Source organism: Tachyglossus aculeatus, chromosome 2, assembly GCF_015852505.1.
Source record: "Tachyglossus aculeatus isolate mTacAcu1 chromosome 2, mTacAcu1.pri, whole genome shotgun sequence".
NCBI classification, from domain to species: domain Eukaryota; kingdom Metazoa; phylum Chordata; class Mammalia; order Monotremata; family Tachyglossidae; genus Tachyglossus; species Tachyglossus aculeatus.
Genome location: NC_052067.1, coordinates 175253026 through 175279079, shown reverse-complemented (window position 1 = coordinate 175279079; position 26054 = coordinate 175253026). Strand labels below are relative to the sequence as shown.

The 26054-nt window shown below is 51.0% G+C and overlaps 1 protein-coding gene across 1 annotated transcript in view; it reads right to left on the bottom strand.

Annotated features, from left to right (window-relative positions):
- TRPV5 (transient receptor potential cation channel subfamily V member 5) overlaps positions 1–19205 on the bottom strand; it is a 37918-nt gene extending 18713 nt beyond the window's left edge. The window contains exons 1-7 of the mRNA XM_038770152.1: positions 19078–19205; positions 12059–12156; positions 9841–9963; positions 2627–2764; positions 1610–1708; positions 1228–1403; positions 676–822 (exon numbers count right to left, since the gene is read on the bottom strand). Of these exons, the coding sequence (XP_038626080.1) occupies positions 676–822; positions 1228–1403; positions 1610–1708; positions 2627–2764; positions 9841–9963; positions 12059–12156; positions 19078–19205 (909 nt within the window). The remainder of the gene's footprint in view (positions 1–675; positions 823–1227; positions 1404–1609; positions 1709–2626; positions 2765–9840; positions 9964–12058; positions 12157–19077) is intronic.
- Between the last annotated feature and the right edge of the window lie 6849 nt (positions 19206–26054).

Sequence of the window (26054 nt, the reverse complement as noted above, 5' to 3'; positions counted from 1 at the left end):
ACTGTTGGGTAGGGACTGTCTCTATATGTTGCCAACTTGGACTTCCCAAGCGCTTAGTACAGTGCTCTGCACACAGTAAGTGCTCAATAAATACGATTGATGATGATGATGATGATGAAGACAAAGACACCATGGGAGGAGAATCCAGGGTACCCAGGGGCAGCCCGGGGCACTGTGGTGGGAGAGAAGCAGCATGGCTCAGTGGAAAGAGCATGGGCTTTGGAGTCAGAGGTCATGGGTTCAAATCCCAGCTCCACCAATTGTCAGCTATGTGACCTTGGGCAAGTCACTTAACTTTTCTGTGCCTCAATTACTTCATCTGTAAAATGGGGATTAAGAATGCGAGCCCCACGTGTGACAACCTGATCACCTTGTAACCTCCCCAGCGCTTAGAACAGTGCTTTGCACATAGTAAGCACTTAATAAATGCCATCGTTATTATTATTATTAGAGTCCTGAGCCTGGGAGGAGGCCCAGGGCACCGGGGTCACGGGACAGTCCAGAAGGGACACCCGGGGGTGGCCCTGGACACTGTGGAGGGAGAGTCCAGGACCGCACTGTTGGGAGGGGAGGAAGCTGATTCCCGTCCCACTCCACTTCTGTTCTCTCCTGCTCTGCGGTTGCGATGGGTGCCTTTCCTGTGGTCCGCCCCCTCACCCCCACCCCAAAACGAACCTCTCGCTTCTTCGTGGAGACCACCAGCTCCAGGAAGGACAGCTCCTCCCCCCATGAGTCAATCTCGGTCAGGTCATAGAGGGTGGAGGTCAGCGGCCCGAAAGACCACTGGACGTGCTTCCTCTTCTGCATCAGGTGCTGGAACATCTGATGGGGGGGTAAGCAGGAAGGAGGGGGGGGTCTCTAACCATCCCCATGTCTGGGAAGTGGTCAGCAAAAACGGATGGGGTCCCCAAGGGTCCCCTTTGAAAATAATAATATGAGTATTTTTTTAGCTTATTATGTGCCAGGCACTGTACTAAGTGCTGGGGTGGATACAAGCAAATCGGGTTGGACACAGTCCCTGTCCCAGATGAGGCTCACACTCTTAATCCTCATTTTCCAGATGAGGTAACTGAGGCTCAGAGAAGTGACGTGACCTGCCCAGGGTCATACAGCAGACAAGTGGCGGAGCCAAGATTAGAACTACGACCTTCTGACTCGCAGGCCTGTGCTCTTTCCACTGCGCCATGCTTGAGGATGTGAGAAGCGATGTTGGGTTGGGGGGCTCACCACGGTGTTGCCCTCGACACCCGCCAGCTTGAAGGGGGTGAGGCCCTGGTGGTTGGGGATGAGTTCGAGGGGCTGCAGGCCACCCCCCTGTTTCTCGTAGGACAGCAGCAGGTTGTACATCTGGCAGGCAAAAGTCTTGCTGGGCTGCAGAACCAGGATATGGAGCACGGTGTTTCCTGGGGGGCAAGGGGGAAACTGAGGCTCTGCTTGCCCCCACACACCCACTTCCTCCTCCCCGAGCCGCTCCCTCCACCCTAGACCTCTAGCTGTCCCCATCCCCTGGGCCCTGGCAGTACCCCCTCCTCCCCCTCTCCCGGTCCCCCAGGCCCATGGACCCTTGGCCCCCCGACCCCCTGGGCCCAGCCACGGCCTGACAGCTCACCCAGAGAGTCCTGGGCCCGGATGTCAGCTCCATGCTCCAGGATCAGTCGCACGATCTCCTCACTGCCCACGCAGGCCGCGAAGGACAGAGGGTGCTCCCCTGGGGGGGGCGGGGATGGGCGGTCAGCCCCGGGGAGGGGGCACGGCCAGGGGGAAGGGAGGGCACCCAGGAGGAGGGCAGGGAGGACGGTGGGAGGAGGACCAGGTGAGTGGAGGGAGGAGGGAGGAGGAGGTGAGTGAAGGAGTGGGGAAGAAGAGTGGGAGGGGGAGTGGATGGTGGAGGGGAGGACAGTGTGGTGAACGGTGTGAGATTGGTACGGAGAGTGGCAGGGAGGGTGGCGGGAGGAGGGAAATGGGGAGGAGCAGGTGAGTGAAGTAGGGGGAGGAAGAGTGCGAGGTGGAGAGGAAGTCAGGAGGAGGGTGTGGAGAATGGCGTGAGGATGGTGGGGAGGATGGTATGGAAACTGCCAGAGAGGATGGTGCACAGAGTGGCAAGGAGGATGGTGGGGAGGATGGTGGGAGGAGGTGAGGAGAAGGAGCAGGTGAATGGAGGGAGGGTCTGAGCAGGGGAAAAGGAGGAGGGAGGATGAGGAATGGGTGAGCGAAGGAGGGGGAGGAAAAGGGGAGGGGGAAGAAAAGAGGGAGGGGGAGTGGACTGAAGGGAGGATGGTAAGGAGAATGGCGTGGAGGCCGGAGGGGAGGAGGAAGGTGTGGAGAGTGGCAGGTAGGATGGAGTGGGGAGGATAATGTTGGGGAGGAGGCCGGTGGTGCGGAGAGTGGAAGGGAGGATGGAGGCGGGGAGGCCGGTGGTGGGGAGGAGGACATTGGGGAGGAGGTCAGCAATGGGAAGATGGTGCGGAGAGTGGCAGGAAGGACGGAGGTGGGGAGGATGGAGGGGAGGAGGACCTTAGGGAGGAGGCTGGCAGTGGGAAGGATGGTATGGAGAGTGGCAGGCGGAGGCTGGTGGGGAGGTCTGTGTGGAGAATGGCCGAGGGAGGCCGGCGTGGAGGGCCCTCACCGAAGTAGATGAGGTTGTGCGGGGTCCGGCGGAAGGCGTAGCCGGTGGCGCGGGCGGAGACGTGGGCCCCGCGGGCCAGCAGGGCACGCACCAGGGCCACGTTCTGGTTCACGGCGGCCACGTGCAGAGCCGTCTGACCTGTGACCCCCGCCAAGGACGGACCGACAGGCGGGCCTCAGGGAGGACGCCCGGCCCCAGGCCGGCCCTGATTAACTCCCACCACACAGCCTCCTCCAGGCCTACTGCCAACCCACCTGACCATTCATTCATTCATTCACTCAATAGTATTTATTGAGCGTTTCCTGTGTGCGGAGCACTGCACTAAGCGCTTGGGAAGTACAAATCGGCAACATATAGAGACGGTCCCTGCCCAATATCGGGCTCACAGTCTAGAAGGGGGAGACAGACAACAACACAAAACAAGTAGACAGGCGTCAATACCATCAGAATAACTAAAATTATAGCTATAGACACATCATTACTAAAATACAGTAATAAATATGTACAAATACACACAAGTGCTGTATATATCAACAAGCTGTTGATAGAGTCATCCCAACTCTGAACCTCCCTGTAGAGTTGAACCCCCAGAACCGATCTGAGGCCTTTGCTGGGTCTTCCTGGGCCCCTCCGTCCCATAATGAGGCACTTCCCCTTCTCCTTAGTGTAACAACATTAATAATAATAATAACAATACTGATTGTGGCATTTGTTAAGCGCTTACTAAGTGCCAGGCACTGTACTAAGCGCTGGGGTGGGTACCAGCAACTTGGGTTGGATGCAGTCCCTGTCCCACGTGGGGCTCACAGTCTCAATCCCCATTTTACAGATGAGGGCACTGAGACACGGAGACACGGACTTGCCCAAGCTCACACAGCAGACATATGGTGGAGCTGGAATTAGAACCCAGATCCTTCTGACTTCCAGGCCCTTACTCTATTCATTCATTCATTCAATCGTATTTATTGAGCGCTTACTGTGTGCAGAGCACTGTAGAAGCAGCGTGGCTCAGTGGAAAGAGCCCGGGCTTTGGAGTCAGAAGTCATGGGTTCGAATCCCGGCTCTGCCAATTGTCAGCTGTGTGACTCTGGGCAAGTCACTTCACTTCTCTGGGCCTCAGTTCCCTCATCTGTAAAATGGGGATTAAGACTGCGAGCCCCCCGTGGGACAACCTGATCACCTTGTAACTTCTGCAATGTTTAGAACAGTGCTTTGCACATAGTAAGCGCTTAATAAATGCCATTATTATTATTATTATTTTTACTAAGTGCTCTATCCACAGTGCCATGCGGCTTCTCACTACTAACTGGTGTTTGTTTAGCTGTTAGTGTGTGTCCAAGTACTGTGCTAAATGCTACGGCAAGTACAAGATAAACCCAGTGGGAACACTCACTGTCCCACACAGTGTTCATTGTCAGAGGGGGCTGGAGAACAGGTTTTTAATCCCCATTTTATAGAGGTAGAAACTAAGACCAAGAGAAGTGAGATGACTTGCCCCAGGTCGCACAGCAAGTGAGTGGCACAAAACCTAGGTCTCCCGACTCCTCAGCCCGTGATCTCTCCATTAGGCCACCCTGCTTCTCAGTGTAGTCCAGCACACAATCAATCAATCAATCGTATTTATTGAGCGCTTACTGTGTGCAGAGCACTGGACTAAACGCTTGGGAAGTACAAGTTGGCAACATATAGAGACAGTCCCTACCCAACAGTGGGTTCACAGTCTAAAAGGGGGAGACGGAGAACAAAACCAAACATACTAACAAAATAAAATAAATAGAATAGATATGTACAAGTAAAATAAATAAATAAATAGAGTAACAAATATGTACAAACATATATACATATAAACAGGTGCTGTGGGGAAGGGAAGGAGGCAAGATGGGGGGATGGAGAGGGGGATGAGGGGGAGAGGAAGGAAGGGGCTCAGTCTGGGAAGGCCTCCTGGAGGAGGTGAGCTCTCAGTAGGGCCTTGAAGGGAGGAAGAGAGCTAGCTTGGCGGATGGGCAGAGGGAGCAGGGCATTCCAGGCCCGGGGGATGACGTGGGCCGGAGGTCGATGGTGGGACAGGCGAGAACGAGGTACGGGGAGGAGATTAGCGGCAGAGGAGCGGAGGGTGCGGGCTGGGCTGGAGAAGGACAGAAGGGAGGTGAGGTAGGAGGGGGCGAGGGGATGGATGGACAGCCTTGAAGCCCAGGGTGAGGAGTTTCTGCCTGATGCAGGATTGACATTCCCTTGACTCCTTTCCCTGTTTGTGCCACCCCAAGTCCGATAAACTCATTGGCCCACCCTAGCATTTCTACACAGACTTACACTGATTGATGAGAAGCAGCATGGCGTAGTGGATAGAGCCCGGGACTCGGAGTCAGAAGGTCATGGTTTCTCATCCCGGCTCCGCCACTTTTTTGCTATGTGACTTTGGGCAAGTCACTTGACTTCTCTGGGCCTCAGTGACCTCATCTGTAAAATGGGGATTGAGACTGTGAGCCCCACGTGGGACAGGGACTGTGTCCAACCCGATTTGCTTGTATCCGCCCCAGTGCTTAGTACAGTACCTGGCACATAGTAAGTGCTTAACAAATACCATAATTATTCATTCAATCGTATTTATTGAGCGCTTACTGTGCGCAGAGCACTGTACTAAGCACTTAGGAAGTACAAGTTGGCAACATATAGAGACGGTCCCTACCCAACAGCGGGCTCACAGTCTAGAAGAAAAAAATTAATGGTGGCATTTATTAAGCGCTTACTATGTGCACAGCACTGTTCTAACTGTGAGCCTCATGGGGGCTCACAGTCTTCATCCCCATTTTACAGATAAGGTCACTGAGGCACAGAGAAGTTAAGTGACTTGCCCAAGTCACACAGCTGACAATTGACAGAGTCAGGATTTGAACCCATGACCTCTGACTCCAAAGCCCGGGCTCTTTTCACTGAGCCACACTGCTTCTCTAATAATAATAATAATAATAATAATAATAATAATAATAATAATAATAAATATTATTATTTTATTTATAATTACACTCATGCTCAGAACAGAACTCGTACACACACACACACACACACACACACACACACACACACACACACACACACACACACACACTAGGGCCTAGTGAATACAGCATGGGTCTGGGAATCAGAAGGACCTGGGTTTTAATCCCAGGTCCTCCATTTGTCTGCAATAATAATAATAATAATAATAATAATAATAATAATAATAATAATAATGGAATTTGTTAAGTGCTTACTATGTGCCAAGCACTGTTCTCAGCACTGGATGTGATCTTGGGCAAGCCACTTCACTTCTCTGTGCTTCAATTACCCAATTCATTCATTCATTCAATCATATTTATTGAGTGCTTACTGTGTGCAGAGCACTGTACTAAGCGCTTGGAAAGTACAATAGAGCAATTAAGAGGGAAAATCCCTGCCCATATTTTATCTGTAAAATGAGGATTAGGACTGTGAGCCCCATGTGAGACATGAACTATGTCCAAACTAATTACTTTGTATCTACCCCAGCGTTTACTACAGTGCCTGACATATAGTAAGGACTTCAATATCATTTTAAAAATACCACAATTATTACTAAAGAAGTGGACTGTGAGCCCGTTGTTTGTTAGGGGCCGTCTCTATATGTTGTCGACTTGTACTTCCCAAGCACTTAGTACGGTGCTCTGCACACAGCAAGCGCTCAATAAATATGACTGAGTGAATGAATGAATGAGGTCCAAAGAGAGAAGCAGAATGGCCTAGCTGAAAGAGCCCAGGACTACCATCATCATCATCAATCGTATTTATTGAGCGCTTACTATGTGCAGAGCACTGTACTAAGCGCTTGGGAAGTACAAATTGGCAACATATAGAGACAGTCGCTACCCAACAGTGGGCTCACAGTCTAAAAGGGGAAGACAGAGAACAAAACCAAACATACTAAGAAAATAAATATTTTATTTATTTATTTAGGAGTCAGGAGACACAGGTTCTAAACCTGCTCCAACACTTGATCGCTGTGTGGCCTTTAGCAAGTCAGTTAAGTGCTCTGTGCCTCAGTATCCTCTTCTGTATAAGACAGATTCAATATCTGGTCTCCCTTCCCCTCAGGAAATTATAATTCCCCTCAGATTGTGAGCCTCGTGTGGAACAGGGTCTGTGTCTGCTCTGATTGTATTGTATCAACCCCAGTGCTCAGCACCTAGTACACCCTTAAATACCACAATCATCTGTAAATTGGGGATAATGACTGTGAACCCCAGTTGCCTTGTATCTATCCCAGCATTTACTATAGGGCTTGGCACATAGTAAGTGCTTAAGAATAACAATAATAATTATAATTCCAGTATTTGTTAAACACTTACTACGTACAAAGCACTGGGGTGGATACAAGCAAATTGGGTTGGACTCAGTTCCTGTCCCACATGGGGCTCACAGTCTCAATCCCCATTTTACAGATGAGGGAATTGAGGCACAGAGAAGTTAAGGGACTGGCCCAAAGTCACACAGCTGACAAGTGGCAGAGCAGGGAATAATCATGGTATTTGTTAAGTGCTTACTATGTGCCAAGCACTGTTGTAAGCGCTGGGGTAGATCCAAGGTCATCAGGTTGTCCCATGTGGGGCTCACAGTCTTAATCCCCATTTTCCAGATGAGGTCACTGAGGCACAGAGAAGTTAAGTGGCTTGCCCAAGGTCACACAGCAGACAAGTGGCGGAGCCGGGACTAGAACCCACGTCCCCTGGCTCCCAAGCCCATGCTCTTTCCACTAAACCACACTGCTTAACAAGCACCACAATTATTATTATTCACATATGCCCATTTCGATATGCAGTCTATCAATTCCGATTATTCCATTTCAGTTGATGGAATGCGCTGAGCGGCTACAGTGTGCAGAACACTATTCCGAGCGCCTGTGAGAATACAATAGTTGGTAGACACAATCCCTGTCCTCAGGGAGTTTACGTTCTACTGTGTGGATAGCACCGTACAGAACGGATCTGAGAGTACAACAGAGTAAATAGACTTAATCCCTGCCCTCAGGGAGTTTATAGTGTACTGTGTACACTTGGGAGAGTTTGGGGAGGGGATAAGAGAGTTAATAACACAATTCCTGACCTCAAGGAGCTTAGACTCTACTGTGTGCTGACCACTGTACTAAGTGTTTGATCAACAATCAATGCAAATACGTTTTGTTCTGTTCTCTGTCTCCCCCTTCTAGACTGTGAGCCCACTGTTGGGTAGGGACCATCTCTATATGTTGCGAATTTGTACTTCCCAAGCGCTTAGTACAGTGCTCTGCACACAGTAAGCGCTCAATAAATGCGATTGAATGAATGAATGAATGTAGTAAGTACTTGGGAGAGTACAATATAACCAAATAACAGACAGATTCCCTGCCCACAGGAGTTTGGAGAAGTCCTTAAGAGAGTACAGTGAGAGAAGCAGCATGGTGTAGCCGATACAGCCCGGTCCTGGGAGTCAGAAGGTCGTGGGTTCTAATCCCGGCTCCACCACTTCTCTGCTGTGTGACCTTGGGCAAGTCACTTCACTTCTCTGGGCCTCAGCTACCTCATCTGTAAAATGGGGATTGAGACTGTGAGCTCCTCATGGCACAGGGACTGTGTCCAACTCGATTTACTTGTATCCACCCCAGTGTTTAGTACAGTGCCAGGCACATAGTAAGTGCTTAACAAATACCATCATTTGAGAAGCAGCGTGGCTCAGTGGAAAGAGCCCGGGCTTTGGAGTCAGAGGTCATGGGTTCAAATCCCGGCTCTGCCACTTGTCAGCTGTGTGACTTTGGGCAAGTCACTTAACTTCTCTGTGCCTCAGTTTCCTCATCTGTAAAATGGGGATTAAGACTGTGAGCCCCCCATGGGGCAACCTGATCACCTTGTAATCTCCCCAGCGCTTAGAACAGTGCTTTGCAGATAGTAAGCGCTTAATAAATGCCATTATTATTATTATTATTATTATTTATCATTATTATTATTACAATGCAACAGAGTTGGCCGACTTGTTTCCTGCCCACAGGAGCTGAGACAGTAGATGTGCAGTAGATGTCCTCCCCCCCACATCCCCTCGCTTTACCTCCTTCCCCTCCCCACAGCACCTGTATATATGCATATATGTTTGTACGTATTTATTACTCTATTTATTTATTTTATTTGTACATATTTATTCTATTTCTTTTATTTTGTTAATATGTTTTGTTTTTTTCACTGTCTCCCCCGTCTAGACTGTGAGCCCACTGTTGGGTAGGGACCGTCTCTATATGTTGCCAACTTGTACTTCCCAAGCGCTTAGTACAGTGCTCTGCACACAGTAAGCGCTCAATAAATACGATTGAATGAATGAATGAATGTGTAGTAACCTGATCCCGGCCCTCGAGGAGTTTGCAGTGTAATTAATGAAGAGCACTGAACTAAATTCATTCATTCATTCATTCATTCGTATTTATTGAGCGCTTACTGTGTGCAGAGCACTGTACTAAGCACTTGGGAAGTACAATTTGGCAACATATAGAGACGGTCCCTACCCAACAACGGGCTCACGCGGTCTAGAAAGCAGCATGGCGTAGTGGATAGAGCGTGGGCCTGGGGGTCAAAGTCATGGGTCCTAATCCCCGCTCCACCACCTGTCTGCTGTGTGACCTTGGGTAAGTCATTTCACTTCTCTGGGCCTCAGTTACCTTATCTGTAAAATGGGGATTGAGGCTGAGCCCCATGGGGAACGGGGACCGTGTCCAACCCGATATCCACTTGCAATATTTGCTTGTAAGCTTGTATTTGGAAGAGTGTACTTGGAACAGTGCTTTGCACCTAGTAAGCGCTTAATAAATGTCATTATTATTATTCTTGGAGCCTCAGTTACCTCGTCTGTAAAATGGGGATGAAGACTGTGAGCTCCCCCCCACACCGTGGGATAAACTGATCACCTCGTAACCTCCCCAGCACTTAGAACAGTGCTTTGCACATAGTAAGTGCTTAATAAATGCCATTATTATTATTATTATTATTATTATTTGCTTAGTACTGTGCTAGGACACATAGAAAGCACTTAAAGATACCATCGTCATTATTATTATTATTATCATTCATGTTTGCACTACACATACACACACACTCTCACACCTAAGTGCAAACACACGGGCGGTATTGCACACACACGCAAACTAAGGCATGCACATGCTTTGCCCACGAGGGTACCCTCACCTGCGTACAGGTCAGAGGTCATGGGCTCCGTGACCAGGTCCGGGGCGGCCTCCATGATGACCTTGGCGGCCTCCAGGTTGTCATAGAGGGCTGCCACGTGCAGCGCCGTCTCCCCCAGAGCCCCTGCGGTGGGAGGTAGCGGGGAGGGGAGGGAGGGTCAGGGTTTGGGGGGGCCTGGGGTGGGACAGGATGGGGGTAGAAGCATCCCTGAAACGTTCAGGTCGCGTTTCCCCACTCCTCAAGCCCCTCTGATGGCTGCCCATCCACCTCAGCGACAAACAGAAACTCCTCACCACTGGCTTTTACGCCGTCGATCCCCTCGCCCCCTCCTACCTCACCTCGCTACTCTCCTGCTTCAGCCCAGCCCGCACACTCTGCTCCTCTAATGCCAACCTGCTCACCGGGCCTCCATCTCGTCTATCTCTCCGCCAACCCCTCACCCATCGTCATCATCGTCATCAATCGTATTTATTGAGCGCTTACTGTGTGCAGAGCACTGTACTAAGCGCTTGGGAAGTACAATTTGGCAACATATAGAGACAGTCCCTACCCAACAGTGGGCTCACAGTCTAAAAGGGGGAGACGGAGAACAAAACCAAACATACTAACAAAATAAAATAAATAGAATAGATATGTACAAGTAAAATAAATAGATAGAGTAATAAATATGTACAAACATATATACATATATACAGGTGCTGAGGGGAAGGGAAGGAGGTAAGATAGGGGGGATGGAGAGGGGGACGAGGGGCACCCACATCCTGCCTCTGGCCTGGAACGCCCTCCCTCCTCCAATCCAAAAGACAATTACTCTCTCCCCCTTCAAAGCCTTGCTGAAAGTACATCTAGTAATAATAACAACTAGGGTATTTGCCGAATGCTTACTGTGTGTCAGGCACCATACTAAGCGCTGGGGTGGATATAAGCTAATTGGGTTGGACAGAGTTTCTGTCCCGTGTGGGGCTCAGTCTCAATCCTCATTTTACAGATGAGGTAACTGAGGCACAGAGAAATTAAGTGACTTGCCCAAGGTCACACAGTAGATGAGTGGCAGAGCAGGGAAGAAGCAGTGTGACTCAAATGAAGCAGTGTGATTCAGTGGAAAGAGCCCGGGCTTTGGAGTCAGAGATCATAGCTTCGAATCCCGACTCTGCCACATGGAAAAGCAGCGTGGCTCAGTGGAAAGAGCCCGGGCCTTGGAGTCAGAGGTCATGGGTTCAAATCCTGGCTCCGCCACTTGTCAGCTGTGTGACTTTGGGCAAGTCACTTCACTTCTCTGGGCCTCAGTCACCTCATCTGGAAAATGGGGATTAATATTGTAAGCACCACATGGGACAACCTGATCACCTTGTATCCTCCCCAGCGCTTAGAACAGTGCTTTGCACATAGTAAGAACTTAACAAATACCAAAATTTATTTATTTTATTTTTGTCTGCTGTGTGACCTTGGGTAGGCCACTTAACTTCTCTGAGCCTCAGTTACCTCATCTGTAAAATGGGGATTAAGACTGTGAGCCCCACACGGGACAACCTCATTACCTTGTTTCCCCTCCCCAGCGCTTAGAACAGTGCTTTGCACATAGTAAGCGCTTAACAAATGCCATTATTATTATTATTATTATTATTATTAGAACCCATGACCTTCTGACTCCCAAGCCTGTGTGCTATCACTATGCCAGCCCTTCCCTGACTAGGCGCTCCTTTTCTCTTCTCCCACTCCCTTCTGCGTCACCCTGACTTGTTCCCTTTATTCATCCCCTCTCCCAGCCCCACTTACGTCCAGATCCGTCATTTATTTATTTCTACTAATGTCTGCCTCCCCCTCTAGACTGTAAGCTCGTTGTGGGCAGGGAATGTGTCGGTTCACTGTTATATTGTACTCCCCAGATGCTCAGTACAGTGCTCTGCACACAATAAGCACTCAATAAATACGATTGAATGAATGCATGGGTTAGGGCAGGAGGGCAGGAGGGTCCTTGTGGAGGGGAGGGTGAAAAGAGGGTTAGGAAAGTCCTTGAGGTGGGGCAGGGTAAGGGGAGAGGTCAGAGCTGAGCCTGGATCTCCCCGTCCCCATCCTCAGCTCCGGGCTCCATCTCAGAGCAGGGGGCAGCAGGCCAGCCGGGCGGGGAGGCCGCCTGCGGGCCCGGGCCTTGGGCATGGCTGGCCGGAGTTGAGCCAGCGGGCCCCGTGGCCCACCGGCCACCCAAGCATGCACTCACCCCTCTGGCGCAGGTGGCACGTGCTGTCCAGCAGCAGCTTCCTGAGGGCGGGCAGACTGTTCTCCTTGGCGGCCTGCAGCAGCGGAGACTCCCAGATCCTGCGGCCGGAGGGACACGCAAGGACACTCATACGCCACGTCCCCTCAGCCCCGCACCTCCCGTGCCCCCAGCCCATCGTCCCCCAAGCACGGTGCCCCACCCACCCCTGAGATCCCCTACCTCAAGCCGCCATGGCCCCCATCCTCTTTCCTTCTTGGTCCTCTGTGCCAACTTAGTCCTCGTGCCCCACCCACCATCATCATCAATCGTATTTATTGAGCGCTTACTGTGTGCAGAGCACTGTACTAAGCGCTTGGGAAGTACAAGTTGGCAACATCTAGAGACAGTCCCTACCCAACAGTGGGCTCACAGTCTAAAAGGGGGAGACAGAGAACAAAACCAAACATACTAACAAAATAAAATAAATAGAATAGGTATGTACAAGTAAAATAAATAAATAGAGTAACAAATATGTACAAACATATATACATATATACGGGTGCTGTGGGGAAGGGAAGGAGGTAAGATGGGGGGGTGGAGGGGGGACGAGGGGGAGAGGAAGGAAGGGGCTCAGTCTGGGAAGGCCTCCTGGAGGAGGTGAGCTCTCAGTAGGGCCCTGAAGGGAGGAAGAGAGCTAGCTTGGCGGATGGGCAGAGGGAGGGCATTCCAGGCCCGGGGGATGACGTGGGCCGGGGGTCGATGGCGGGACAGGAGAGAGCGAGGTACGGTGAGGAGATCAGCGGCGGAGGAGCGGAGGGTGCGGGCTGGGCTGGAGAAGGAGAGAAGGCAGGTGAGGTAGGAGGGGGCGAAGGGATGGATGGACAGCCTTGAAGCCCAGGGTGAGGAGTTTCTGCCTGATGCGCAGATTGATTGGTAGCCACTGGAGATTTTTGAGGAGTCCCCCACCCCAGGGTCCCCTACCTTTGTTTCCCCCAGCACCACCCAGCCCCTGTGACCCCCATCCAAGTCTCCCTGCCCCTCATCCCAAGCCCCCCGTTGTACCTCCCCAGCCCTGTGCCTCCAAGAGAGAGACAGTCAATTGTATTTATTGAGCGCTTACTGTGTGCAGAGCACTGTACTAAGCGCTTGGGAGAATACAATATAATAGGTGTAAAAGGTAAATGGAGATTGAGACTGTGAGCCCCATGTTGGACAGTGACTGTGTCCAATCTGATTTGCTTGTATCCACCCCAGAGCTTAGAAATAGTAATAATAATAATAATGATAACAATGGTGGTATTTGTTAAGTGCTCACTGTGTGCCAAGCACTGTTCTAAGCACCGGGGGGATACAAGGTAATCAAGGTTGTCCCACATGGGGCTCACAATCTTAATCCCTATTTTACAGTTGGGGAAACTGAGGCACAGAGAAGTGAAGTGACTTGCCCAAAGTCACCCAGCTGACAAGTGGTGGAGCGGAATTAGAACCCACGACCTCTGACTCCCAAGTCCGTGCTCTTTCCACTGAGCCACACTGCTTCTCTAGTACAGTGCCTGGCACCCAGTAAGTGCTTAACAAATACCACAATTATTATTATTAACAATATAAAAGACACATTTCCTACCCACAGTGAGCTTACAGTCTAGAGGGGGAGGCAGACATTAATAGAGAGAAATACATGACAGATGTGGGCATAAGTGCTGTGGGGCTGGAAGGGGGAAAGGATACAGGGAGCAAGTCAGGGAGACACAGAAGGGAGTTGAAGAAAATCAATCAATCAATCGTATTTATTGAGCGCTTACGGTGTGCAGAGCACTGTACTAAACGCTTGGGAAGTACAAGTTGGCAACATATAGAGACAGTCCCTACCCAACAGTGGGCTCACAGTCTAGAAGGGGGAGACAGAGAACAAAACCAGACATATTAACAAAATAAAATAAATAGAATAGATACGTACAAATAAAATAAATAAATAAATAAATAGAGTAATAAATATGTACAAACATATATACATAGATACAGGTGCTGTGGGGAAGGGAAGGAGGTAAGACGGGGGGATGGAGGGGGGATGAGGGGGAGAGGAAGGAGGGGGCTCAGTCTGGGAAGGCCTCCTGGAGGAGGTGAGCTCTGAGGGTAGGGAATGTGAGTGAGGTGGGGGGCAGGGAGAATTCAGATTCTTCCTCCAGCCCAGATGGGGAGACTGAGGCCCATGCTCCGGTCAGTGGCAGCCTGACTGGGGTCCTGTACTTCCAGCACCCCCCCGTGGCTCAATGGAAAGAGACTGGGCTTTGGAGTCAGAGGTCATGGGTTCAAATTCCGCTCTGCCATTTGTCAGCTATGTGACTTTGGGCAAGTCACTTTATTTCTCTGGGCCTCAGTTACCTTATCTGTAAAATGGGGATTAATAATAATAATGATGGTACTTGTTAAGCGCTTACTATGTGCAAAGCACTATTCTAACTGCTGGGGAGGTTACAAGGTGATCAGGTTCTCCCATGGGGGGCTCACAGTTTTAATCCCCATTTTACAGATGAGGTAACTGAGGCACAGAGAAGTTAAGTGGCTTGCTCAAAGTCACACAGCTGACAGTTGGCAGAGCCAGGATTTGAACCCATGACCTCTAACTCCAAACCCCGTGCTCTTTCCACCGAGCCACGCTGCTTTGAGCCCCCAGTGGGACAACCTGATCACCTTGTAACCTCCCCAGGCTTAGAACGGTGCTTTGCACATAGTAAGCACTTAATAAAATGCTATTATTATTATCATTATTATTATTATTATCATTATTATTACCCCAGCCAGGATGAACAGGGAGTCAGAGTCGATGAGACCACCCAAGCATTCTACCCAGGGGGCCTCCCCCGGGAGAGCTGCGGGTCAGGAGGAGGAAGAGGAGGACGGGCAGGAAGAGGAGGACTGATGGGAAGACAGTATCTACTCCAAGGCTTAGAATAGCGCCTGGAATATAATAAACACAATGTATATCATAACAATGCCCTCCCTCTGCCCATCCGCCAAGCTAGCTCTCTTCCTCCCTTCAGGGCCCTACTGAGAGCTCACCCCCTCCAGGAGGCCTGCCCAGACTGAGCCCCTTCCTTCCTCTCCCCCTCGTCCCCCTCTCCATCCCCCCCATCTTACCTCCTTCCCTTCCCCACAGCACCTGTATATATGTATATATGTTTGTACATATTTATTACTCTATATATTTATTTATTTATTTTACTTATACATATCTATTCTATTTATTTTATTTTGTTAGTATGTTTGGTTTTGTTCTCTGTCTCCCCCTTTTAGACTGTGAGCCCACTGTTGGGTAGGGACTGTCTCTATATGTTGCCAACTTGTACTTCCCAAGCGCTTAGTACAGTGCTCTGCACACAGTAAGCGCTCAATAAATACGACTGATGATGTGAAGACAGACGGGAAGGGGGGCTGGGGAGGATCCAGGGGAGAAGGGAGGAGCGGGGAACGGGAGGGAGGGGGAGCCCCGAGGGGAGAAGGGAGGAAGAGGAGGAGGTCTGAGGGGAAGGAATGATCCTCTCTGATGCAGCGTGGCTCAGTGGAAAGAGCCCGGGCTTTGGAGTCAGAGGGCATGGGTCCAAATCCCGGCTCCGCTAACTGTCAGCTGTGTGACTTTGGGAAAGTCATTTCCCTTCTCTGTGCCTCAGTGACCTCATCTGTAAAATGGGGATTAAGACTGTGAGCCCCCCGTGGAACAGCCTGATCACCTTGTAACCTCCCCAGCGCTTAGAACAGTGCTTTGCACATAGTAAGCGCTTAATAAATGCCATTATTATAATTATAATTATAATCCTGGATGGTTTCTGTACCCCCGGCGGCTTCGAGCAAAACAAACCCGTGCCAAGCTGACTGAGACACGGAAATCCAGGGGCTCTGCCGGGCGGCTCTGGTAGCAGACACATCTCCCATCCCCCCATTCCCAAAACTCCCCACTTCCGCGTCCCCCTCCCACCCCAATCGATCGGTGGTATCTATTGAGCACATATTTAAATAATCATAATAGAAGAGAATAGTAATAAAAATAGCAGCAGCGTGGCTTAGTGGAAAGAACACGGGCTTGGGAGTCAGAGGACATGGGTTCTAATCCCGGCTGCGTCACCTGTCTGCCGTGTGACCTTGGGCAAACCACTTAACTTCTCTGAGGCCTCAGTGACCTCAGCTGTAAAATGGGAATTAAGACTGTGAGCCCCCCGTGGGACAACTTGATCACCTTGTAACCTCTCCAGCGCTGAGAACAGTGCTTTGCACATAGTAAGTGCTTAATAAATGCCATTACTATTATTATTGAGTACATACTTTAATAATAATAATCATAACAGAATTGAATAATGACAAAAATAGAAGCAGCCTGGCTTAGTGGAAAGAACACGGGCTTGGGAGTCAGAGGACAGGGGTTCTAATTCCGGCTCCGCCACTTGTCTGCCGTGAGACCTTGGGCAAGCAGTTGAACTTCTCTGGGCCTCAGTGACCTCATCTGTAAAATGGGGATTGACTGTGAGTCCCACGTGGGACAACCCGATTATCTTGTATCTACTCCAGCGCTTAGAACAGTGCTTGGTACACAGTAAGTGCTTAACAAATACCATCATTATTATTATCGGATGCAGAAAACTCAGCACCCCTCCTTCCCACATCCCCCCTCCCCATCACCTGCCCCCCAGCCCCTGGGGGTAATGAGCTTGTCAAGGAAGGCGGGGGAGAGTTTGGGGAGGGGCAGGGGGAAGGGGGTTCTTTCTCATCCGACAGGGAGTGGAAAACCTCTGCCCTTTCTCCCCTTTCGTCTATTTATTTTATTTTGTTAGTATGTTTGGTTTTGTTCTCTGTCTCCCCCTTTTAGACTGTGAGCCCACTGTTGGGTAGGGGCTGTCTCTATATGTTGCCAACTTGTACTTCCCAAGCGCTTAGTACAGTGCTCTGCACACAGTAAGCGCTCAATAAATACGATTGATTGATTGATTGATTGAGAAGGGTGGAGAAGCACTGTGGTCTCAGGTGCCTGGGTTCCTGCCCCCCAGGCCCCCGCCCCTTCCTCCAGTTGGCTCTCTGGGAGCACGCCTTGTTTCAGGGATGGGGAAACTGAGGCACAGGAGTGCAGGTGGGGTTCTCTCCTTCCTGGGCAGGATTGGAGGTTTAGGGTTTCGGGACTGGAGCTCTGCCCTCGGCTCCTCTGCCCACGCCCCAGCCTTTGCAGTGGCAAGAGTTGGGGAGCAGCTTTTGCCTGTCCTGGGCCTCTCCTGTACCCCCCAATCCCTGTTCCTGGGCCCCTCCCTTCCGTGGGCCTCCTGGGCCTCCCCAAAGCCTCAACAAACACTGCTTGGCTGAAGTCAGCCCCACAGGGCAGGGGTCAGCTCGGCCCAACCCCCACGCTCCCAAGCTCTCCAGGCAGCTGCAGTCTCTAGCTGCCCCCAAATCAGGCGTCTAGCCCACGAGGGCGGGGAACGGACCCCTCCCCAGCTGGATCCTCTCCAGCACAGAAATTAGGGCCAGAAATCAGCTTCATCGGGCAGCCAGGCCCCAGAGCAGAGCCTGTCCCAGCCACAGGCAGAAATGCTGGACTCCCCACATCCCCAGGCGGCAGCCAAGACCCCCAAAAGAAATCCCCAAGGGTGAAGCCAAGGTCCCCCCACCCCTGTCTCCTCCACCATCCTACTGAGGAGCAGAGTCAAGGCCCTGGCCCCCCTCCCTTTCCATAAGGTTGGAGTTAAGGCCCTCCGCCTTCGACCCTGTGAGCATCCTGAAGTGTAGACTTCTACTCCTCCTTCATCAGCTCAGTCCAGTACCAGGGCATAGTCCAGTCTCAGCAAGAAACCCTGAATAACACTGCACACCACTGCACAGCACTGCATTCCATTATATGTTACTGCATGCCACTGAGCACCAGTCCATGCCACTAAACACCACTGGGCACTCTGCGTTTCACATTTCGAGGCGTGCCCCTCAGTGCCATTGTGCGTATCAACACCACTGCACATCGCTATATGCCACTGCATATCACTGTACACCCCCATTGTGCAGCACGGCATGCCACTGAATGCCCCTGCATTCCACTGTGTCACTACATGCGGTTGCATGCCACTTTCTTCCCACCCACCTTTTGACCTCCGCACTTCTTAGATATGACTAACCTCTCCTCCCCCCTCCTCCTCCCCACTTCTTCCTCCTCCTCCTCTTCCTCCTTCTTCTCCTTCTCCGCCTCTCTCCCCAGTGTCCCATCGTGAAGCAGGGAGTAGAACTGCCCTCCAGACAAAGCCCCCCGCACCCAAGGACTCCAAGGACCTTCCCAAAGCCTCAACAAACACTGCTTGGATGAGGTCAACCCATAGGGCAAGGAGCAGCTCCGCCCAACCCCCAGTCTCCCAGCTCCCGGGGACAAGGAGCAGATGGGAGGGGGAAAGGGAGGAAAGAAAGGAAGGAAGGGAGGGAGGAAGGAAAAGCTCATCTGTGGTTCATTAATTTGTCTTTCTAGTATTTGGAGAGGATTCTCTAGGTGCTGAGGGGGGTGGGGGTGGATCTGAGTGAGAAGGCATGGTGTAGTGGATAGAATTAATGGCTTGGGAGTCAGAAGGTCATGGGTTCTAATCCTCCACTAGTCTGCTGTGTGCTCTTGGGCAAGTCCCTTCACTTCTCTGGGGCCTCAGTTCCTTCATCTGTAAAATGGGGATTAAAACTGTGAGCCCCACGTGGAACAACTTGACTACCCTGTATCTACTGTGGCGCTTAGAACAGTGCTTGGCACATAGTAAGCGCTTAACAAATACCATCACCATTATTATTATTATTATTATTATTATTATTATTATTATTATTAGAAGGGGAAGGAAGAGAGGAGGACAGAGAGAGTCCCTGGAAGTCGGGGAGGCGGAAAAGATGTAAGGGAGAGGGAAGCAGGGTGGAGGGAGGGAGGGAGAGAGAAGAGGAGAGGGAAGAGGAGACGAGAGGAGCAGAGAGGAGAGAAGAGCAGAGGAGAGAAGTGGACAGGAGAGGACAGGAGAGAAGAAGAGAGGAGAGGAGAGACCTACTTTTTATGATGCAGCAGGCTGGCCTCCTCCACATGCTGGGCCCAGGTCTTCTGACCCTGCAGCCAGGTGCTGACCAGCCCCCACAGCATGGCCCAGGGACCCTTCCCCTCCCTCAGAGACCCCCCCATCCCTGGCTGGGTCCCGGTCCTCAGTGGCTGCCTGAGGTGTGGTCAGCAGAGAGGGGCCTGGAAGGGGGGAAGTCCAGCTTCCTGGTGCCCTGCAGCCCCCCTCCTGACCCCCACCCGAAGCCCCCCACTTTCTGCTCTCTGAACAAGCCCGTCTCCCCACCCCTCTGGAGCTGGACTGCAGCCGGGCACTCTGCGGTCTGGGAGGGAGTTTACCTGTCCAGCTCAGGAGGGAAGGAGGAGCCAGGAGCCTTTAAAGGGTCCGGGCTAGGGGTGGCTGAGCCGCCCTGCCTCTCAGCTGGGGCGATCCGGATGGGCTGGGGAGGGGGCAGTAGCAGGGCACTGGGGGGGTGAGGGGTCCTGTGTCTCTGGGAGCCTCCAAAGAGGGGAGAGGGGTTTTGAGGAGGGGCCGCAGACAGTCTGAGAGGGCAGAGGGCAGCCAAGGTCACCCATTAGGGAGAGCAGAGAAGGGGCAGGATGAAGGAAAGCTGACCCCTACACCAGGTGACCCCTCTCCCCCCACCAGGATATAGGGGTGGGGATGGATCCAGGGGTCCTGCTGGGGGAAATCCAGTCTAGGTCAGGGAGGAGGGGCTCCAAAGAGAGCCCTCCTGGCACCTGCCCCTTTCTCCTCATTCTCGGGGGCAGAAGCCTGGGGCAGAGGGTGAAAAAATTAGAATTTGGAGGACACTGCCATGGAAGTCTAAGGTTTTACACATTGTGGGAAGAAGGGAATTCTAGGGAGAGAGATGGAGGAGGGGGAGAAGTGAGGGGAAGGGGGAAAGGAGAGAAGAAGAGGGAGGGGTTAGAGGAGGAGGTAGAAGAAGCAAAAGAGAGAGGCTGATGATGAAGAGTAAAATGGGAAGATGAAAAGAGGAGGAGGGGGAGAAAGGAGAGGGAGGTAAGGGAGGTAGAGGAGAGGCAGAGACAGAGAGACAGGGAGGGGAGAGAGAGAGAGAGAGAGAGAGAGAGAGAGAGAGAGAGAGATGTCGAGAGAAAGAAGGGCAGAAACGGAGAGACGGGAATGAGAGGAGGTGCAGAGACATAAGAGAGGCAGAGACAGAGAGACGGAGGGGAGGAGAGACACAGGCTGAGACACAGAAAGGCTGGAGAAAAGGCAGAGACAGAGACGGAGACAGAATAGAAGAGACAGAGGCTGGCCCAGGGAGAAGTGAGGCGAGAGACAGTCAAAAACAGAGATGGAAGTGAGATGCAGAGACAGAGGAATGATAGAGGCAGAGACAGAGGGATAGAAGCAAAGAGACGGGGGAAGAGAGACAGAGCACTTACTATGTGCCAAACACTGTACTAAGCGCTGGGGTAGATACATGCTAATCAGTCCCTGAATTAAGGTCTGTCTCCTTCTACACTATAAGCTCATGGTGGGCAGGGAATGGTTGTATTGTTTATTGTTATAGTGTTCTCTCCCAAGTGCTTAGTACAGTGCTCTGCACACAGTAAGAGCTCTTGTTTACTGTAGCAGCATGGCTCAGTGGAAAGGGCATGGGCTTGGGAGTCAGGGGATGTAGGTCTAATTCTGGCTTGGCCACTTGTCTGCTGCGTGACCTTAGGCAAGCCACTTAACTTCTCAGTGCCTCAGTTACCTCACCTGTAAAATGGGAATTAAGACTGTGAGCCCTATGTGGAACAAGCTGATTACCTTGTATCTACCCCAGCGCTAGGCACATAGTGAGCACTTAAAAAATACCGTCATTATTCATTAGTCTAGACTTACTGAATGAATGAATTATCCATTCATTATTTCTAGACTGTGAGCCCGTTGTTGGGTAGGGACCATCTCTATATGTTGCTGATTTGTACTCTCCCAAGCACTTGGTACAGTGCTCTGCACACAGTAAGTGCTCAATAAAGACAATTGAATGAATGAATGAATTATGATTATTATTTTCCTCTCCCAGGCACTCAGTACAGTGTTCTGCCCACAGTAAGCATGAGAAGCAGCGTGGCTCAGTGGAAAGAGCACGGGCTTTGGAGTCAGAGGTCATGGGTTCAAATCCCGGCTCCGCCAATTGTCAGCTGTATGACTTTGGGCAAGTCGCTTAACTTCTCTGTGCCTCAGTTCCCTCATCTGTAAAATGGGGATTAAGACTGTGAGCCCCACGTGGGACAACCTCATCACCTTGTATCCCCCCCAGCACTTAGAACAGTGCTTTGCACATAGTAAGTGCTCAATAAATACCATCATTATTATTATTATTAGTAGTAGTAGTAAGCGCTCTTGCTGATTGTTATATTGTTTATTGTTCTAGTGTCCTCTCCCAAGCGCTTAGAACAGTGCTCTGTACACAGTAAGCACTCAATAAATCCAATTGAATGAATGAAGCGGCGAGGCCCGGGGAGGAGGCCGGAGTAAGTGTCCACATTCTCAGATAGCCAGATGGCAGGAGGCAGCTGAGCGGGCACAGAGGTGTGAGTCAGTTCCGCTCTGCTGGGGGCCTGGGGCCTCCGGGGGTGGCAGGGGGGTTGGCAGGGGGCGAGGAGGAGGGGGCCGGAGGAGATGGAGCGGGCGATAGGAAGGCGCGGGGGTAAGATGGGACGATAAGGTGGGAGCCTCGAGCGGTTCGCAGGCAGCCGCCGAGGAAACACGAGGCTCATAACAGGCCCCTTCCTCCGCCCTCTCCCGCTCCTTGGGCCTGGGGCAGGGGGCGAGCCAAGCGGGCTCCCCGGAGGAGGGCCAGCACGGGGGCAGCGAGGGCTGGGGAACCGGGGGGAAGAGGGTGGGCCGGGGGCAGCAGGTGAGACCCAGTCAGGGCTGCTCGGGCTCGGTGGGGGGGGGCGCCCCCGCAGCCGGATGAGTTCACTGAGGTCACCCAAGGAATCACAGCCCCGCCGCCCGAGCACCCCTCCCCTCCAAACTTGTCTCTTGGGTGACCTTGGGTGAGTCACTTCACTCCTCTAGCCTCAGTCACCTCGTCTGGAAAATGGGGGTTGATTCTGGGAGCCCCCGCATGGGCCAGGGATTGGGTCCAGCTTGGTTGGCTTGTTTCCACCCCAGTGCTTCATGGCATCGTCCTCTCCTGGTTCTCCTCCTACCTCTCTGGCAGCTCATTCTCACTCTCTTTCTTGGGCTCCTCCTCTGCCTCCCACCCCCTAACTGTGGGAGCCCCTCAAGGCTCAGTTCTGGATCCCCTTCTATTCTCCATCTACACCCACTCCGTTGGAGAACTCCCTTGCTCCCATGGCATCTACTATCATCTCCATGGAGATGATTCCCCAATCTCCCTCTCCAGCCCTGATGTTCTTTCTTCTCTGCAGTCTCTCATCTCGTCCTGCCTTCGGGAGATCTCTACTTTGATATCCCACTGAGACCTCAAACCTAACATGTCCAAAACGGAACTCAGTGTCTTCACACCCAAACCCTGTCCTCTCCTTGACTTTCCCGTCACTGTAGACAGTACCACCTCCTAGTACCACCTCACAAACCCATAACCTTGGCAATATTCTCTATTCATTATTCTCTTTAGTACAATACTCTGCACACAGTAAAGCACTCAATATATGATTGATCGGTTGATTGACGGATTCAACCCACATAGTCAACCTGTCACCAAATCTTATTTGTTCCAACTTCACAACATTGCTAAAATCCTCCTTTTTCTCTCCATCCAAACTGCTACCCCATTAAACCAAGCACTTATCCTACCCCTCCTTGATTAATTACTGCATCAGCCTCCTCGCTGACCTCCTTGCCTCCTGTCGTTCCCCTCTCCAGGCCATACTTCACTCTGCTGCCCAGATCGATTTTTTTTTACATACAGAAAGTTCTGTCCACATCTCCCCACTCCTCAAGACCCTCCTCTTGTTGCCCATCCACTTCCACATCAAACAGCAATTCCTTATCATCCACTTTAAAGCACTCAATCAGCTCACCCCCACCTACTTTATCTCTCTGATTTTTTTTAGAGAAGCAGCAAGGCTCAGTGGAAAGAGCCAGGGCTTGGGAGTCAGACTGGGTCATGGGTTCTAATCCCAACTCTGTCAATTGTCAGCTGTGTGACTTTGGGCAAATCACTTAACATCTCTGTGCCTCAGTTACCTCATCTGTAAAATGGGGATGAAACCTGTGAGCCCCACGTGGGACAACCTGATCACCTTGTGTCCTCCCCAGTGCTTAGAACAGTGCTTTGTGCATAGTAAGCACTTAACAAATGCCATCATTATTATTATTATTACATGGGTCTCACATTATAAGTAGGAGGGAGAACAGGTATTGTGAGATTGATTGTGAGCCATCTTCTAGACTCTGAGCCCACTTTTGGGTAGGGGCCATCTCTATATGTTGCCAACTTGTACTTCCCAAGCGCTTAGTACAGTGCTCTGCACACAGTAAGTGCTCAATAAATACGATTGAATGAATGAATGAATGAATCCCCATTTTACAGGTGACTGTGGTACTTGTTAAGTGCTTACTGTGGGCCAGGCACTGTACTAAGCATTGGGGTGGATACAAGCAAATCGAGTTAAACACAGTGCCTGCCCCACCCGGATCTCACAGTTCTAATCCCCATTTGACAGATGAGGGAACTGAGGGCCAGAGAAGTGAAGTGACTTGCCCAAGGTCACACAGCAGGCAAGTGGCAGAGGAGAGATTAGAACCCAGGACATTTGACTCTGTTTTGTTCTCTGTGTCCCCCTTTTAGACTGTGAGCCCACTGTTGGGTAGGGACTGTCTCTATATGTTGCCAATTTGTACTTCCCAAGCACTTAGTACAGTGCTCTGCACATAGTAAGTGCTCAATAAATACGATTGATGATGATGATGGTGATGACTCCCAGACCAGTGTTCTTTCCATTAAGGATCGTTGCTTCTCCCCACCTCAAAGCCTTATTAAAATCCCATCTCCTCCAAGAGGCTTTCCCAATCTAAACCTTCATTTCCCCTATTCTTTCTCCCTTCTGCATCATGCCTGCACGTGGATTTGCACTCTTATTCGCTCCACCCTCAGCTTCACAGCACTCCTTTGGTGAAGTAATTCGCTCCCAAGGCTTCAACTATGCTGATGACACCCAAATCTACTTCTCCTCCCCTGCTCTCTCTCTCCCTCCCTCCAGGCTCATATCTCCTCCTGCCTTCAGGATATCTCCATCAGGATGTCTGCCCGTCATCTCAAACTAGACATGTCCAAGACTGAGCTCCTTGTCTTCCCTCCCAAACCCAGTCCTCTCCCTGACTTTCCCGTCACCGTGGACAGCACTACCATCCTTCCCGTCTCACGAGCCCACAACCTTGGTGTCATCCTCGACTCCGCTCTCTCATTCACCCCACACGTCCAATCCGTCACCAAAACCTGCCGGTCTCACCTCCACAACATCGCCAAGGTCCGCCCTTTCCTCTCCATCCAAACCACTACCTTGCTGGTTCAATCTCTCATCCTCTCCCGACTGGATTACTGCATCAGCCTCCTCTCTGATCTCCCATCCTCCTGTCTCCCCCTGCTTCAGTCCGTACTTCACTCTGCTGCTCGGAATATCTCTTTGTACAGAAACACTCTGGGCATGTCACTCCCCTCCTCAAAAATCTCCATTCATTCATTCATTCATTCAATTGTATTTATTGAGCACTTACAGTGTGCAAAACACTGTAGTAAGCGCTTGGGAAGCGCTCGTCCCCCTCTCCATCCCCACCATCTTACCTCCTTCCCTTCCCCACAGCACCTGTATATATGTATATATGTTTGTACATATTTATTACTCTATTTATTTACTTTACTTGTACATATCTATTCTATTTATTTTATTTTGTTAGTATGTTTGGTTTTGTTCTCTGTCTCCCCCTTTTAGACTGTGAGCCCACTGTTGGGTAGGGACTGTCTCTATATGTTGCCAACTTGTACTTCCCAAGCACTTAGTACAGTGCTCTGCACACAGTAAGCGCTCAATAAATATGATTGATTGATTGGAAAGTACAATAATGATAATAGTAATGATGGCATTTATTAAGCACTTACTATGTGCAAAGCACTGTTCTAAGCACTGGGGGGGGGGGGGGGATACAAAGTGATCAGGTTGTCCCCCGTGGGGCTCAGCACCATATAGAGATGGTCCCTACCCAACAACGGGCTCACAGCCTAGAAGGGGGAGACAGACAACAAAACAAAACAAGTAGACAGGTGCCCAAACCATCAGAATACATAAAATAAATAGTGGTTATTCATGTGGTTGCCTGTCAACTTTCGAATCAAGCAAAAACTCACTCTTGGCTTCAAGGTTCTTCATCACCTTGCCCCCTCCTACCTCACCTCCCTTCTCTCCTTCTCCAGCCCAGCCCGCACCCTGTGCTTCTCTGCCACTAACCTTCTCACTGTGCCTCATTCATCATCAATCGTATTTATTGAGCACTTACTGTGTGCAGAGCACTGTACTAAGCGCTTGGGAAGTACAAGTACTCATTCTCTCCTGTCCCGCCGTCGACCCCCGGCCCACGTCTTCCCCCAGGCCTGCAATGCCCTCCCTCCGCGCATCCGCCAAGCTAGCTCTCTTCCTCCCTTCAAATCCCTACTGAGAGCTCACCTCCTCCAGGAGGCCTTCCCAGACTGAGCCCGCCCTTATCCTCTCCTCCTCCTCCCTCCCCCTCACCCCCACTCCCTCCCTCTGCCCTACCCCCTTCTCCTCCCCACAGTACTTGTGTATATTTGTACATATTTATTACTCTATTCATTTTATTAACGATGTGTGCATAGCTATAATTCTATTTATTTTGATGGTATTGACGCCTGTCCACTTGTTCTGTTTTGCTATCTTTCTCCCCCTTCTAGACTGTGAGCCCGTTGTTGGGTAGCGACCGTCTCTGTTGCCAAATTGTACTTTCCAAGCACTTAGTACAGTGCTCAG